Source organism: Pipistrellus hanaki (assembly GCF_964339955.1).
Source record: "Pipistrellus hanaki genome assembly, chromosome: 9".
Taxonomy (NCBI): domain Eukaryota; kingdom Metazoa; phylum Chordata; class Mammalia; order Chiroptera; family Vespertilionidae; genus Pipistrellus; species Pipistrellus hanaki.
This window is the reverse complement of record NC_140511.1, coordinates 62086415-62100575: the sequence shown is the minus strand read 5'-3', so window position 1 is coordinate 62100575 and position 14161 is coordinate 62086415. Positions and strand designations below refer to the sequence as shown.

Genomic DNA, 14161 nt, shown 5'->3' with positions numbered 1-14161 from the left:
AGTGCAGTGGCTATTCACAGGCGCGATCCCACTACTATATGCCATCATTTTGAATTCAAGAATTTGAGAGAAATAGGCATCTGTCAGAAACTCAGCATCATGCTTACAATGGAGACAGTGGCTAAAGGCATAAGCTCTGGGGGCGGTGGATGGCCTAGATTCTAATCCTGTGTCTGCCCCCACCTAGTTATGTGACTAAATCTCAGTAACCTTTTCTGTAAAATAGGCATGAACCTACCTCAGAGCATCATTTTGAATATTACATGAGATGTAACATATTAGATTATCTTAGTAAAATACCCAGCACATATTAGAGTCTCAATCTATGTTAATTTCTATTGTAGGATATTATTTGCTATTATAACTTCTTTATAAAAACTATGGAATTGCTTCTCTCAGACCTCAGGACCAGAAGGAGATGTATATCTTCTGAAGAATTTCTTTCTCTCTGTGGGCTTTGCAAATCTTGAAATTGTGTTTTCCATTTTGCTTTGGCCACTAGGATGCTCAGAGCCTAAATTGTGCTTTACCTTTAGCAAATAAAAACAGGGTGTATTCATGTCCACTTAATAATAAAAATATTAGCTGGAATTTTTTGGATGCTTGCCCAATTAAATAGATCAAACACTATTTATTCTATGTGCTTCCCTTTTTTTTCTTTTAATCTTTCCAACAGCAGAATGAGATAGACATTATATTCATTTATGATATGAGGACACTACAGCACACTATCTCTGGCTGTAGTCTATTCCTATACTCCTTTCCCCCTTCCTTGGTTTTTCAATCTCTTTGTGTTACCCCTTTTCAGAGTAGATGTGTTGGTAAGCCACCTCAAATTACCTTAAGAGCTAGGAATCAAAATGCATAATTATAATCAATTAGTTTACATTCTTTGTCTTCTATGAAGTTCTGATCAAATTTATATATTGGCATCAGTTTTGGTATTGCCTACTTAAATCAAGTCATTAATGAAAAATGAAATATTTTGAATAAACAAATTAATTCAGTAAGCAGATTTATCCATTATTCATTGAACAATGATAAAATGTCATTTGTTTCCCAGAAAACTCAGGACTGGAAGTGAAAAACAAATTATTTCCAACATCTGCGATATCCGATGGTTTGGATGATATAGATGAGTCTTTGTTCACCCTCCTTCACAGAAACCCGATTGCCATCTGGGTATCTTGTGGTGAACGATTTTTATCTCCCAATGGTAAGGGGTTTTCTTTGTTCTTTATTTCTTTCAAGTAAGTGTATTAAAGGAAGGAGACATAAATTTATAAGAAACTGAATTAAATGTGTATAATGTCAGCAAAACATCACATTTATGCTAAGAACAGAGATCTATCAATTAACATGTGCACAAGGATAGCTACATTCCTGCATTTGCACAATTGCCTGTTTTTTCTTACTGGAATAGAGTATGCTACATGGAAAAATGTCTAATTTAGTTGATAAAGAGATCCTTGGTCTATGAAGACTGAGAATAATGGTATACATTAGAAAATAACAAATGAGTTTAATTCACACTGAAGACGACCTGTCTGCACATTTTCATTTTTAAGAATTGCACCCTTTAGGCAGTAGGTGAATGTTTAAAAAATGAGTGGTTCCAAGCCAGGCTTTCATCACCTCCAAATAGTTTGTGGAAGTGGAAAATGAAATATGGCTATTGCATATGGTAAATCTATATAATAAAACAGGACTGTTCTTCTCTTTCTCCCCCTGCATTCCATAAAGAAATGCCTTAAGCCCTGTCATCTTTCAAATGAGGTTTCTTTTAATGACCCTTACCTTTTAATTACTTCTTTCTAATTGAATCTATTTCTTGGAGCAGAAAGTTCTTTATAAATTATTGGCTTGTGTGATAAAGTACTGTTGGTAAAAGAATGCAAAATAAATATCATGTATTTTTATTACTCTAGCTTTGCAGAAAGCAAAAAAATTAGAAAAACATAACTGGCAAAAAAAGGACAAAATTTTGGCTGACTTAGACACCATGAAACACAAAATGAGACAGTTAAAAGGTCAGTATGAATTGAATCAAGTATCACCATGTTTAATACTAAATAGTCTTTTTACTATTAGATACCAGATGTTTGACTGAGTTATATATGTATACATATAGTGTAACCAAAGTCACTTGAGCTAGTCTAAAACCTAGTAATATATATTTTCAGTACTGATTATATATTTTTAAATTTTATATTAAAATAAATATTACATGATTTGTACATACATTTAAAATTTTAGGGAGTTGTCTGGATCATATAAACACCCTATTGGTTTGAAACAATTCCTGCAATGACATTTTATGGGCTTTGGAATAAATCCTTGAACAAAAGTTGCTGTCATTCCTTAGGTGTTGCTTTGGAAGAAGTTTTTTAAATAATGTGAGGAAGTACTAAATCCTTCAAAGATCATTGTCAGTATCTCAGAACAGCTCCCTCTTGTTATGCAGCGTAAGATATGCTATCCATAGACAAAGTGATCAATTCACAATTGATCTTCCACATGTATTTGTCACAGAATTTTAAGTTCCTGACCCAGCACTTCAGATACCAAATGGTTCTTTGGGGAGAAACAGTGCATTATGGGGTTTAGTCTGGGAAGGAAAACATTTCAGACAAAGACTCTGTAATTGCCATAGCAGGATTTCAACTCCTGAGTATGCGCACTATTGGGTGTTAAAAGTATGTGAATCCTATTTCAATCAACAACACAACTAGTCCTAAGTGCACTAAACAGAACTCTGCACTCAATGATTATTATTCCATCCTTACAAAAAGAATTGTTGGGTCTAAGTGAAAAGAATCTATTACTTCTGCTAGACATTTTCACTTGAATGTCCCATAGGTATGTCCAAAACTAAAGTTATCATATGACCCCCACACCAGCGCCTCCTTTATTTCTTCTTATAGCGGACACTCCCACCATCTACCCAGGTGTTTCATCTCAGAAACCTGGGAGTCATTCTGGGCATCTTTCTCATTTTCTCCAAGCAAATATCAGTAAGCCTTATTGCTTTGAACCTATTGTTTATCTCAAATGAATTCTACAATAATAGTCTTAATTTCCACTATCATTACCCAAGTTAAAGCTACTGTAACCTATTATTTGGATTACTAGAACAATTTTCTAACTGGTCTCCCTGCCTCCAGGATTATTATTATTATTATTATTGATTCGGGAGAGAGAGAGAGAGAGAGAGAGAGAGAGAGAGAGAGAGAGAGAGAGAGAGAGATACCAATACCAATGATGAGAGAGACTCACTGATCAGCTGCCTCTTGCACACCTTACTGGGGATCAGGCCCCTAACCCAGATATGTGCCCTGGCTGGGAATCAAACCATGACCTCCTGAATGACTTCAGTGATTCATTCAACCACTGAGTCACACCAGCTGGATGTTGCCTCCAGTTTTGACAATAGTGTCAATTCTATGCATTATGCTAATATTCTTGAGCTGGAGCAATCATGCAAGAATGCAAAGGTGTCATGGTCATCCAGGCATAAAACTCCTCATTTCAAAGCTCCCATTATGTTTAGGACAAAGTTGAAATTTCTTAATGTGGCCCTTCATGGTTTAGTTCTCTGTAAACTTCTCTCTTTTCTTGACAATTCCACTCCACCTCACTTATTTGCCCCCCCCCCCCCCCCCAATTTCCTAGGCGTACCATTTTCTTTTGACTCTGAGCTTTTTGCACAATTCAGTCCCCTCTGCCTCAAACTTTTCTCTCTTCCTCATTCTATACTTTTCAGCTCACTTGTTATTTCTTTATAAATCAGGGGTAATGTGGTTTACCACACTCTGAACTTGCTCTCTGACACATTAGTATAATTGCCCGGTCATGTAACATGTGACTGTATCTTCTCTCTTATATTATAAATTATATACATTCCTTATTTGTTCTCTGAATAGTTTTAGAAATATTGAATAAAAGAATGAATGGAAATTCAACCATTCCTTCCAGCAAGTTTTTTCAGCTCTTTTCCTGTTCCAGGTTAAATCAATACCAAGCAGCATACTGAAAATAGCACCTGGCAGAACTGCCTTGACTGAATTCTGACTTTATATCAAGTCATCAGCTCTTATTATAATTAAGTATTAAAAGGGCACTTAATATTCAGATGCCATAATTTATAATATCACTGTTGAAGAATCTATTTGGTCAAATGATGTCTATTGTGGAAAAATCTACTTATATAGTTTCTCTTAGAATTTAATGCTAAGATAAATCTTGGCTCTTCTTACAAACTATGTTTCTACTATTAAATGTAAATTCAATACATATTTATAAAATACTCTGAGGAACATCTTTTCTAGTTTGGGGATGATGCAGATAAATAAGAATAGATCTAAGTCCAGTTAACTGCAGTTCCTGATGGATTGTGAGCTTCTTGAGGATTGGATGAAAGAGGAGGTATAGGAAGTATGAAGAATGGCTGAATCAATTCTTTCCTATTATTGTAGTCATTGGTAAATGCAGCAAATGTCTATTGAGCATATATTATATACAAAGAGCTATGCTAAGTTGATTTTACATTTCATTTGTAATATTAGTTGCAGTTGCAAATATTAATTATAATACTAATAATAACTTCTTAGAGCTTTTATGATTAAGTAACAAATGTCAGCTATTTACACCATGCTTAGGACATGATAAATACTCAGAAAATATTAGAATAGAGGTTCCTGGAGAAGGCAGCCAGGCTCCCACCTGGGGTCTTAAAAGCTGATAAGTAAAAGTAAAGAATGGTAAACTATCACCGTTGTTATGTATAAAGACAATAGTAGAACCTTTTGTTTAGTGTGATAACTAAATGGAGCTGCTAACTGGAACCCCAAATAAGGTGGACTGGCCCTCTCAGGCAGAGATGATGCTGAAACAGGGATGGACTCCCCATTAGGAAGGGGTATGGGAAAAGCTATCTACCGTGTTTCCCCTAAAATAAGACATCCTCCGAAAATAAGACCTAGCACATGGAAAGATAAGACATCCCCTGAAAATAAGACCTAGCGCAACTTTGGGAGAAAAAATTAATATAAGACACTGTCTTATTTTGGGGGAAACGGGGTAGGTTTTATAGTCTGAAATTTGGTTTGAGATTTATAGTCTGAAAATAGCAAAGCACTCATGTCCTATAGCTTTCCCAGTAATAGTTGGCTATTATCATTACTTTCCCTTGATCTCATGTGAAATAAAATAGGATATATATAAAATGGTAATAAGAAAATAAAAATAATGTATTCAATACATTTGCTTGGTTTCAAAATTCTTCCTACATAAATAATAGTTTGTTATGAAAACCATTCCCAAAACCTTTTGTGATAGCATTATGTCTCTTTATGATAATTATAGTGAAAGTATATTCAAGCTTAATTTTCTTAAGAGCATTAGAAACACATTGACAAAAAAACAAATAATGCTTAATGGTTTTTGTTCTTTCCTATGTTCAAATCCTAGCTCTCAACAGTGCAAGTGATAAACTATTGCTGAACTCTCATTAATTGAGCAAAATTCTAGTGTTCAAATGCATTATACTAGTAAATAAGATATTTATTGAAATATTATTCATAAGAATTTGTGTTATAAATTAATGTGTTCTTCACATTATGAATAGAGTTGGCTAAAAACTATGGTTAGTGCATTAATTTCTGTTGCATATATTTCTGCTACCATTGTGTCTTCTCCAAGCATTGTGTAATGGTACTGCCAGTGTAACTCATTGGCTGACTAACTCGGTAATGTTTTCTCCACATTTATAAATTGCATAAGAATGCTATGTTCATAGAGTTTTGACTTCTATGAAAAGTCATTGCTGCCACTTATTTTTATTGCTGGCTCTATTTCCACAAACTTGAACTACACAAGTACAAATGCTTTATTCTCTGCAAGTCCTGAATTATTTTCAACGAGGTTTCTTCATAGTCACATTCTGAAAAGAGTTGCTAAAGAGTCTCTTGGCAACATACTTAGTACTCAACTTTATTTTAGTATTTTTATTATTATACTCACCTAAGTGTTACTATCTCAAAGAAGCCTTCCCTGAGACCTCACACAAGGTTAGTGATCCCTGCGAAATGGCTTTATAGGTCCTGTACTTCCCTGATGCAGCACAGTCACAATCAGTTATTGTTGTAACCATCTCCTTGACATCTGCCTTTCCCACCAAAGTGTAGGCCTTTGGGGCAATGACCTGATCTTGAACATATTTTTATTTACATCATCCAGCACAATGCTGGACCCATAGCTGCTGACCAACTTGGTTTTTGGAAGGACCATACAAGAAATGTGTTATTTTTACTTAAGTTTAGAGATCAGCATGATACTCAGTGCTGAGTATCTCTTAAGCACACACACACAAAAATCATAAGTATGACTTTTAAGTTTCTTTACTAACAATTGTAAGTAGTCTAGTTGAAAAAATACATAAATTCACATCACCACACTTATTAAATCATGCCTGTGATTCTTTGGAATGCAAAATTCCAATAAATATTTCCTCTTACCACAGCTTCTTCACAGCCTAAGGGGCACAGCACAAGTGTCAGAAACTAATCGTGCTCACAGGTATTATTAGATAGAAAAAAAGGCCTCCTGTCTCTTGGGTTAATATTATTTTAGAAATAGTTAATCCCCAGGCTGCTAAGCTAATTGTGGGGGAAAGGCTTATCATTAGTGACGAGAACAAAACATATGTTCCATGACTGGAAGAGATGATGGGCTATTTAGGTCATGGATTCTAGTTGACTAAATTACCGCTGAACCATCGCCTGGATGAGAGGCTGGGGCCACTGTGGACGTCAGGAAGCTACCTCTCCTTTCCATCTGTGCAGCAAGGATGCGTATCCTGGTTGTTTGAAACCTCAAGCTCCCAAATGAAGAGGCATTGTTATATATTATTACCTTAGGCATCTTTGCTTTTCTGATATATTTAGTGTTTTAGCCTATGCTCCCAAGTGGAATGATTTATGCATAGGAAGCCAAACCAATTTATTTGAAATCTGAAAGCTCATCATCAGAAACAACATTTCCAGAGACTTCTTTCCCCAGGGCGGCGAGTAGCAGCATGTCAGCCAGCCATCATGGTTCCCAACCAAAGCCCTGTGCAGCCGGTGGTGGTGGAAGGAGGCTGGACCGAGCAGACACAAGAGGAAATTAAACTCAAGGAACGTATAAGACATACGGAGGTATGTTCTTCAGGACTTGAGACATTAAAGACTCTGCCTCTATTATACGCTTTCAAAAGTACAGTATTAAATTTTAAAATTATGCCCATTAATATGTTCTCAGCATCTGGTCAGTTATGACCCTGTAGGCATATCCCAAGCCTTGAACTGGCATTTGGAGAGCAGCTCTCTAAAAGACAACCAGCTCATAGGGAAGTCTGTTTTGTTTGAACGGAGACCAGAAATTATGGTCTTAGCCAAGAAGAAAAAAAGGCCCAGTGGATATGTGCAAAGGTGATTATAATAAGTGTATTCAAGTTGAACCTTATGGCTTCATTGCTCATCACTCCTAAGGGTATGTCTCAATGTGTAAAAAAAAGCAAGGAGCAAAATATTAATTGCTATGGAGACATTCAGAAATGAGGAATTCAAAAAGCTGTTTCAACCCAATTGCTTAATCAGTCAGGATGGCTAGTCATGAAAAAGGCGAGAAGAGAAAGGTCAGCTATTGAGAGAGGATTGGGGATAGAGATCTGGGAAAACTTTTTGCTTTGTGACGTTTTCATTAAAATGATATGTTCTTATTTAATAAGTTTCTCCAATCGTAATGTGTATTCAATCCAGACGGTAGGTGTGTGCCCAAGTCAAGGTTACTAGAAAAAAGAAATTCACATTGCTAGTTATAGGACTTGTTGCCAAGTGAACAAGGATAAATCACTGACCAGGGAATGAATGCAAAGCACTGAACTAGGACATGCTTGGAGTGGGATGAAAAGCTTCCTGGCTGGGATCTGGCAAAATGTAAGGGTGGCTGCTGTGTTTGCAGAGACAGAGATTAGGGACTCAACTACACTCCTGCATACTCCCTTAAGCATTTACTGGTTAAAGGAAGTGATGTTGTAATTCTAATAAAAAAACTCATTTGTTAGATGCAGAGAAATTTCTATACAGGAGAAATACCATGCAGAAGTCCAAAAACACATTCATTACTTGAGATTATAAATGAAAATGAAGTGCTTTGCCAAAATGAGTACCTTGTTATTATCACTGCAATGATTATTATTGTCTTCAATGATTCATTGAAGCAGGAAAATTTGCAAAAGACTCAGGGACAGGAGAGAGTAATGCACTTCCTAAAATTTTCCATGTAAATAATCACAAGATTCCTGTCTTTTGTCACATTTTTCACACACACACTAAACATGGCATTCTCTGGGCTTTTCTTGACAGGCACACTTTTTTGAAATCCAAGAACGGCAATCCAAGAGAAATTCTCCAACTGCAACTCACCATACAGCACTCAAGCAGAGCAGCCTGTATAAGCAACCCAAAGCAAAACGGGTCTGGGTTTATCTAAATGGATGCAGACCTGAGGATGGCACTTATGCCTGGGGCAAAAGCATTTCAGAGGTAAACCTAGTGTGAAAAGCGGTTTGAATCCCAGTGCTGACATTTCTAGATTGTTGGGTCAGACAAATCACATCTCTAAACCTCATTTTCCCAACTGTTTAGTAAGAATATTTATCACAGTTATTTATAAGACAGATAGATTTGAAATAATTTAAAGACTCACAAACAGAGAGTTGGTTAAATGAACTGTAGTACCTAGGATGGAATATTATAACTAAAAATCAACTTTAGAAAGAATAATGACAATAAACATGTTTAAGATATGCTAAGTGAAAGAAGTAAAATCTACAGCATGTGGAGTTGAATTCTGTATATATATACATGGACATCTCTAGAAAAACAGACTGGGAGGATTTTATTTGGGGGAATTTTTCCTGGATGGTCTTACTATTAGTGACCTAATAAAGTTGGTATTGCTTTCTTGTGTGTTTTTCTATGTGTTTCATATTTTGTTGTGATGAGCATAGGTTGTCTTTGTAAGAGAAATATGTTTGCTAAGGGAGCTAGCATTCTTCTTGGAGAAGTACTAACAGCAGGTGACATGGCCAATCAGTAGTGCAGGTAGAGGTTCACTAGTTCAGAGAAAGGAACACTGCCCATCTGGGGTGAAGGAGAGGCTCCAAGAGGAATTATCAGCAGTTGATGGAACTTGAGAAATGGGCAAGATTCCATATCTTAGGCAGAAAAAATAGTAACAAGGATGAGGGGTACCACACACAAAGATATGGGTGTTAGAATGCATAAATCATATTAGGTATATAGTCCTTGAACTGACACGTAGGGAGAGATACATACAACTGGAGTGATTATTTAAAAGCATACAGTGGATCACACGTACTATCTGTATTAGTCTACTTTGATTGCCATAACAAAATACTACCACAGATGGGGGTGGGAGGAATTAAACAGAAATTTATTTCTCAGGGCTCTGGAGGCTGAGAAGTCTGAGATCAGGGTGCCCACAGGGTTGGATTATGACAAGGCCTCTCTTTCTGGCTTGCAGTCACCTTCTCCCTGCTGTGTTCTTGGAGAGCCTTACCTCTGTCCATGCATGGAGAGGAGAGAAAAGCTCTAGCATCTCTTCTTCTTCACATAAGGTCACAGTCCTATGGGATTAGTGCCCCACCTTTATGACCTCAGTTAACCATACTTACCTGCTTAAAGGCCCTTTCTCCAAATATAGTCACATTGTGTGTTAGGAATTCAACCTATGAATTTGGAGAATGACACAATTCAGTCCATTACACTACCCCCGACTGAAGTGCTTGAGCTAGTTGTCTCTGAATAGGGAAATGGTATCATGAGAGCAATGTTTTGGGGAGCAATGTGGCTTCTGTCTATAGAAAGATACTTAGGAGACGTCTAAAAAGTTTTTGGCATGTTGTTTTTATTTTGCTTTATTTTTTAAATATGTTTTTATTGAATTTTTAGAGAGAGAGGAAGGATGTGGGATAGAGAGATGGAAGCATCAATGAGAGAGAAATATCATCGATTCTCTGCCTCCTACATGCCCCCTACTGGGAATCAAGCCTGAAGCCTGGCACTTGCCCTGACTGGGAATCAATCCTGGGACCTCTTGGTTCCTGGGTCAACACTCAACTGCTGAGCCACACTGGCCCAGCCTTTTGATTTATTTATTTATTTTTAAGTTATTTCTTAATTCCTTTCCTTTCCTTTTCCATGTCCTTTGTTCTTATTTTTAGGCTCCTGCCTAAGATTCTCTGTGATCAGCTGGAAATGTGCCATCTCAGGCTATCAGGCTGTCAAGAATATTCTTCAGAGTGGACTTGTGTGTGAAACAAATACACAATGGGAAGAGTTGGGCTCAGATTTCCCCGGGGGAATCTGGCTAATGTCACCAATTCCAGAGAAGCTGGAAGTTTCCGTGGTTGGCACTTCTGCCAGAAGAATGAGGAACAGGACACATTTCAAAGAGCTTCACTCTACACTCTGTAATGAAGCCCCTAGACAGTATTTGAATCCTGTCTAATGCAGGCTCTTCCTCAACTTGTTTCACTGCTGTGGCCATTCTGAATGATTTAACCACATCCTTCCTACCCGCTCTTTGAACATTGCTAGAGCAGCTCTCATCTCCAACTGCTCTAGGCTCATCTGTCATCCATGCACCAAGGTGGCTTCCTCACCGGATTACTGGCTCTTTCTTCAGGGCTGGCATCTTTCTCTGATTTATGATTGCTCCGGCCCCTCCTTCTATCGACCGGAAGCATTCATCTTCTCCCATTCCTGCAACATCTCTCCTATTCTACAGAATCTCAAAGTCAGTGTGTTCTCTCTCAGCCAGGGACAGTTCTCAATGTATGAGTGGAAGCTGAAAGAAAGAGAAGCAGCTCCCTTTGATTTGTAGGGGCAAGTACCTCCTGCCCACAGGGAATATGCAATAGTTCAATGTTGCCCATGGTCCTTGCCCTGAGAAGACCTGTTTAGGATAATTAAACTCACAAAATAGATTGTGGGAGAGAAATGATGCATACAACATTGTTCCTTTGTTCTGAGCTTTTGTTATGCCAGAAATTACAAACATTAAAGGTTGTACGCTGACTAGATATTTTAGAACCTAATTTTGCTGAAAATACTTTATTTTAAAATTTATTTTAAAAAGAATTTTGTAAACTTAATGAATTTATCTCATGTAGACAGATCTTTGTGAAAACCAAATGAAATAGTTATATATGTAATTCATATTTTGCAGTTGGTATATGTTTTTCTTAAATAATGTTCATTTATCTGATTAGAGGGAAACATAACCTCTATAGAATTGTGACATGTTAGTAGTAAAGTACTACACAAATAAAAGCATTATTTTTATGTGGGATCTTTTCAAGCAACACAAGTTTCTTCCACAGTTTTATCAATACGTAATTCTAGGACAACACTAGAGCAGGAAAAAAATAATAATAATTAGTAACTTCTATGAATTAAAGTATGTACCCTTAACATTTTTATCTTGAGGCCTTACAATGTGACTATATCTGAAGGGTGAGTTCTATGAGGCAATGAAGGTTAAATAATGTTTTAAGGGTGGAGCCCTAATCTGAAAGGATTTGTGGCCTTATCAGAAGAGGAAAAGAGAGATTTCTCTCTCTTATTTTGTGAGGACTCAAGAGCTCAGCAGTCTGCAAAGCCAGGGAGAGAGCTCTCACCGAAAGTGAGTCAGCCAGCCAGTACCTGGATCTTAGACTTCCCTGCCTCCAGAACTTAAATTTTGGCCATTTAAGCCACTGGTATGGTATTTGTTTTGGGACCCCAAGCAGTCTAAGACAGTCACTACTGTGGAAATTTTAGAAACATTGCAAAGGGAAGCCCTATGAATCTATTACAAGTGAAGTTTTTGGTTCTCTGAATAACATTCTGTTTTCTAATTATAAAAAAGCATATACTGGTAGACACTGCATTAAAATTAGAAAAAGAAAAGGCACCAAGAAGGAAATGAAAAGTCTGTCAAAAACAAAAATGGCCAAAGTTATTATAATTTTAGTAGATATATTTGTGTGATTACTATAGAGTCATAATTTTTTTTATCATTGTGATCATAGTAGATCACAGGGCATATACAACTTTGCAATCTGTATTATTCAACTAAAACATTATTGTGACTTTTATACATACAATTTTATCCAATTTTCAATGGTATCATTATGTTCTGTCAAATAGATGGATTGTTATTTATTCATCCTGTTTTCTGTTGTTTGCCATTTAAGTTGTTTTTAAATTTTTGTTATTATAAAGCATACTCCAATGAACACATTTATATATAAATCGTTAATTAGAATTATTTAGCTTTTCTTTTCCTTGTCCATGTCCCTTTTTGGTGATGTTTTACATATTTACTTATCTATGAAAACTTGCTTTAAAATGTTTAATTTGTTTATTTTTCTGACCATTTTTGTAGAAGTCGAACTGTGCTCTAGTTGTCTTACTGCCTAATATTAGTCATGTTATATTATGACTTCCCCATAGTGAAGGAATTTACTTCATTCAGTTCTTAACTGAAATGATGTAATATAGTTTTGACTTTTTGTGTATATGAGAATATCTTTTATTTCCTATAGTCAAAAGTAATAATTTAGCTTTCAATTTTATGTTAAAAATCTTTTCCCCTAAAAACTTCAAAGACTCTGCTTTATTTTCTTAGGTATTAATTGTTGTAGAAAACAGATCTAAACATAACTCAATTTTCCCCCATGTCTGAAATTTTTACATTTCACCCAGTAACATTTAAATGAACTTTGACTTACTAGTTTTGACTTATCCTGCATTTACCTATTTGATCTGAAGACATGGCCTGTTTGGGACAGGACATTTTTCTTCTTTTTTGATGATTGTTCAAGTTTAATTTTTTCTGGATTCTTCTCCAGTAGCCCTGATGTTCCTCATTGTTCAAGCACTTGAGTAAACTTCTTATGTCTTTCTCCCATCTCCTTTTATATCTCTTTCTAACAATTATAAGTAAAAGGAGTGTTCAAATCAGGACACTGGTTCTCTTAAAAGAGTTGAATCTTTAATAATTATGTTGTGACAATCCACCTTCCAATGCTAAGTGTGTACGTTGGTGTTTCAGCTGCTGGATGACTGCTCTGTTCGGCTGAAGATGGCCCGCCCAGCCAGCACCTTGTACACCCCCGGGGGAGAGCAGATTCTGTCCTGGGACCAAATAGAGCGAGACATGGTCATCTGTGTGTCCACAGGACATGGCTTCGTAACACAAAAAGGTATGGTGACAGTTTCTTTCCATCAAGTTTCCAAAGAATTAAATCATTCAGTATTTTCTTCCAAGAACTCCTCCTCTACACTGCTTATATCCCATGTGACTAAGGTTAAAAGTATAAACTTATGACACTGTTTGCTCTAAAGAATTCAAAGTTAAACAAAAATCAAAATTATGTTAGTCTTGTGACTTATCCAAGGGGCTTATTTGCAAGGATTCTAAAGGGACTAATTTGAAGGTATTTCCTTTGCATGAACCCACAGGAAAGTGAGGCTCCACTGTCTTCCTACTCTTCAAATTATTTAAAACTTAGTGTTTGATGAATAACAACTGTATTTGGTTTGCAGATTTCCTTTCTTTTAAAATCAATAGATTTTTTATTGATTTCAGAGAGGAAGGAAAGGGAGAAAGAGAGAGAAACAAGCATCAATGATGAGAGAGAATCATTGATCAGTTGCCTCCTGCATGGCTCACACTGGGGATTGAGTCCTCAACCTGGGTGTGTGTCCCAATTGGAATCAAACCATGACCTCCTGGTTCATAGGTCAATGCTCAACCACCAAGCCATGTCAGCTGGGTAGATATCCTTTCTTTAGTAATAAGTAAATAGATACTTATTTTATCATTTTGTCAGTTTTCTGATAATTTTCTTTGATAAATAATAGTGAAAAAGAGCATGCATTTGTTTTTAAGCCAAATATTGTCTTTTATCTTATTTATCCTGAGGAATTTAAAGCTCTTTTTGGTAGTAAAGCATAGATCAGTGAAGACAACATTTTTAGGAAATTCTGAAGAGGATTACTATCACTCTAAAGAAATTAAAAGATTAGAAAGTGAATTATCTGGTTTT

At 36.3% G+C, this 14161-nt stretch overlaps 1 protein-coding gene across 1 annotated transcript in view; it reads left to right on the top strand.

Annotated features, from left to right (window-relative positions):
- Positions 1 to 14161, top strand: part of DCDC1 (doublecortin domain containing 1) — a 287695-nt gene that overhangs the window by 262198 nt on the left and 11336 nt on the right. The window contains exons 33-37 of the mRNA XM_084894634.1: positions 1064 to 1216; positions 1929 to 2030; positions 7060 to 7196; positions 8406 to 8585; positions 13165 to 13315. Coding sequence (XP_084750760.1) covers positions 1064 to 1216; positions 1929 to 2030; positions 7060 to 7196; positions 8406 to 8585; positions 13165 to 13315 — 723 coding nt within the window. The remainder of the gene's footprint in view (positions 1 to 1063; positions 1217 to 1928; positions 2031 to 7059; positions 7197 to 8405; positions 8586 to 13164; positions 13316 to 14161) is intronic.